We start from the raw sequence: 2812 nt of genomic DNA, 5'->3' as shown, positions 1-2812 counted from the left end.
CTGACATTCAAAAACAATGGACTTGTGACAAGGCTCCTGAAATAACCAGGTCTTCACTTTAAGTTCTCATTTAATGATGAGTGAATTTTTGCTACAAAATGAGGCGGAGAAATACCATGTAAGAGTATCAGAGCTGGCAAAAGCTATGAAAAGAGTGACATTTTATCTCACAGAGTACGAAGCAGCCTGCAGAAGTGACATGCATGGTTATCGTCACCACTAGAATTACCTACTGTAACCAAAGCACAGTAAACTCATTTAACCTCTTCCAAGGCCCATATTTACAAAATATAGACTTCTGGGAATCCATACTCTGGTGTCAAGGGACCAAGTCAATCATTTCGGATCCAGAAGCATCCAAAATGTTCTGGTGTTGCTACAGGAGGAGTACAGCGAGAAGTGCCTGGTACCTACAGTGACGTTCAGTGGTAGTAAAGCTCTTCTACAGGGATGTATGAGTGCTGAAGGTGTGAGGGAGATGTGCTTTATCAGTGCTGTCATGAATTCACACACTACTGTGTGATGGAATAAAAAAAACTGAAACTGCAGATGCTACCCTCCCCACATTCCCTGCATTATTAGGCATTTTTTCACCATGACAATGAGGATATTTATTCTCCCAAGGTGAAAAACCTTAAGTGGACATGTTTTTGACTCAGTATTAACACTCTTAAGCAGCTGTGGGGGATTCTGTAGAGACAAGCTAAGCAAATCTCCCCATTAAAGACCAGCCCTGCTGAAAAAACCAACATTTGCTGGTTTTTTCAGCAGGGAGGGCATTTAAGGAGGTCGTCCTCCAGGAGTTAAACAGGACAGATGTGAAAATTTGCCATAAACTGGTGCGTATCAGGACGTACCGTGTCAGAGAGATGTTTAGCCCAGTGTATGAGCAGCACTGGCTGAAGGCCGTGTTCCTCTTGGGCACGCAGCGTGCTCAGACCAAGCTGAACGACCAGACGCAGTTTAGCAGTCATCTCGGGCCTGTCAGACACACACTGCAGTCAAGACCACATAACATCACACACACAGCTTGAGTGGCATGAGGAGTCACTCACGGTGCTCTCTTGTGAATCAGGCTGTAGACGGCGTCCCACCACTCTTTCTGCCTCTCAGACAACAGTTGCTTCATGATGTGAATTGGCAGACAGCGCGGCTCGTGTGTCTTAGAGCAGGCTGCCATCTTCGCCTTCTCCTGCAGCTGTGTCTGACTGCAGAACACCACGCCGCACACGAACACCTGCAACAACAAACAACAGCAATGATACTCATCAGATATTGCAGATCTACACCTCAGTCCTTTATGACAGTGTAATCACAGCCTAGAATTAAAATCATGCAGTCAAATGGGACATGGGCCATAGCAGGAGTTGAGAGTCTACATGGCAAAACACACATTTACAGGCAACGCACAATTTGTAGCGATCGGCCTTATTGGTAGATGTTATGATTGTTAAAATGGTTGTTAAAATTCCACATGGAATTTACAACACAATAAAACTAGAAAACCTAGGCTGTTAAAAGTACAAAGTCCATCAGTTCCATGCTGTAGAACATGTCAGTTTTATGGTATGGAACCTTTTTATGTGCTGCAAGTCCCAATAAAAAAAGTGTCCACCGGAGTATATACAATGTCCACAGAAGTGATATTCCAATGAAGTGAATTCAAAGAGCAACAAAAAAGGCCTTGAGGACAACAGTAGTGGATGAATGGATGATCCTCTCCATGGTGAAAAAAACCCATTTCACAACATCCAGCCAAGTGAAGAACACTCTCCAGGAGGTAGACGTGTCACTATCAAAGTTTACAATCAAGAGAAGACTTCATCAAAGCAAACACAGAGGGTTCACCACAAGGCGCAAACAAGGCCAGATTAGATTTTTACTGTACCAGAATAATGGGAAGAAAAAACTACAAGGAAGGCTTGGAACAGATCCACAGCCTACAACATCATCTGTGAAAGATAGTGAAGCAGTGTGATGGCATGAGCATGCATGCTTCCAGTGGCTCTGGGTTACTATTGTTTAGTGATGATGTGACAGAAGACAGAAGCAGCCCGACAAATTTGAAAGTGTATAGGAATATACTCCCTGCCCAGATTCAGTCAAATGGAGCAAACTTGATTAGTGGCCACCTGGCAATAGATCTGTTGTGGGACATAAATGTGATTTTGCTGGACACTGCAGGACACATGTGAGACAGATATTTTCCACTGTTTTGCTATGTACCTTTACATCTGTTGTCATATGGGCTTATTTAAGTTTGCACAAGCTAAAGTTTGTCTCAGCAGCTTTGTGAATAGGTTTTAAGAGAAAACTCTTAGCTAAAAACTGCTATTTAGGAGAACTCTTGGTGATAAGATAAAATGTTTTGTGAATACAGGCCCAGGAGAAGCCACTGAATATAATAATTTTCATATACAATAAATTACTTGCACCTCAAAGTGAGCAGATGAAACAGTAAATGCGATCGCTGCTTTTAGAGGTGGATGTCTGTTATTTGGGATCTCAGCTGTGTAAGACAGTTCAGTGTGGCAATTATACATATCAGAATGACCATAGCAACATTTCATATGCTGTGGAACCAGATCAGTCCGCCAGTTAGGTTTTGCTGTCCCATAGCACAAAGTCATTAGATTTTTTGATGCATACTAAGGAATCTATTTTACTTCAAGTGAGGGGATTTTTAAGGGATTTTTATTGAATTTTATTGATTTTTATTATTTTTATTGATTTTTATTTATAGTGGCATTTCCATCACTCGTTTCTGATGCGATACTTCAAAATGTGAAGACAAACAGGGTGATAGAAACAG

General features: G+C 41.8%; 1 protein-coding gene across 1 annotated transcript in view; it reads right to left on the bottom strand.

Annotated features, from left to right (window-relative positions):
* ranbp2 (RAN binding protein 2) overlaps window positions 1–1229 on the bottom strand; it is a 111279-nt gene extending 110050 nt beyond the window's left edge. Inside the window, exons 1-2 of the mRNA XM_073845205.1 lie at window positions 1056–1229; window positions 858–981 (exon numbers count right to left, since the gene is read on the bottom strand). Of these exons, the coding sequence (XP_073701306.1) occupies window positions 858–981; window positions 1056–1180 (249 nt within the window). The 5' untranslated portion in view covers window positions 1181–1229. The remainder of the gene's footprint in view (window positions 1–857; window positions 982–1055) is intronic.
* Between the last annotated feature and the right edge of the window lie 1583 nt (window positions 1230–2812).

Source organism: Garra rufa, chromosome 8, assembly GCF_049309525.1.
Source record: "Garra rufa chromosome 8, GarRuf1.0, whole genome shotgun sequence".
Taxonomy (NCBI): Eukaryota; Metazoa; Chordata; class Actinopteri; order Cypriniformes; family Cyprinidae; genus Garra; species Garra rufa.
Note: the sequence above shows the minus strand (reverse complement) of the source record. Positions and strands in the feature narration are given on the sequence as shown.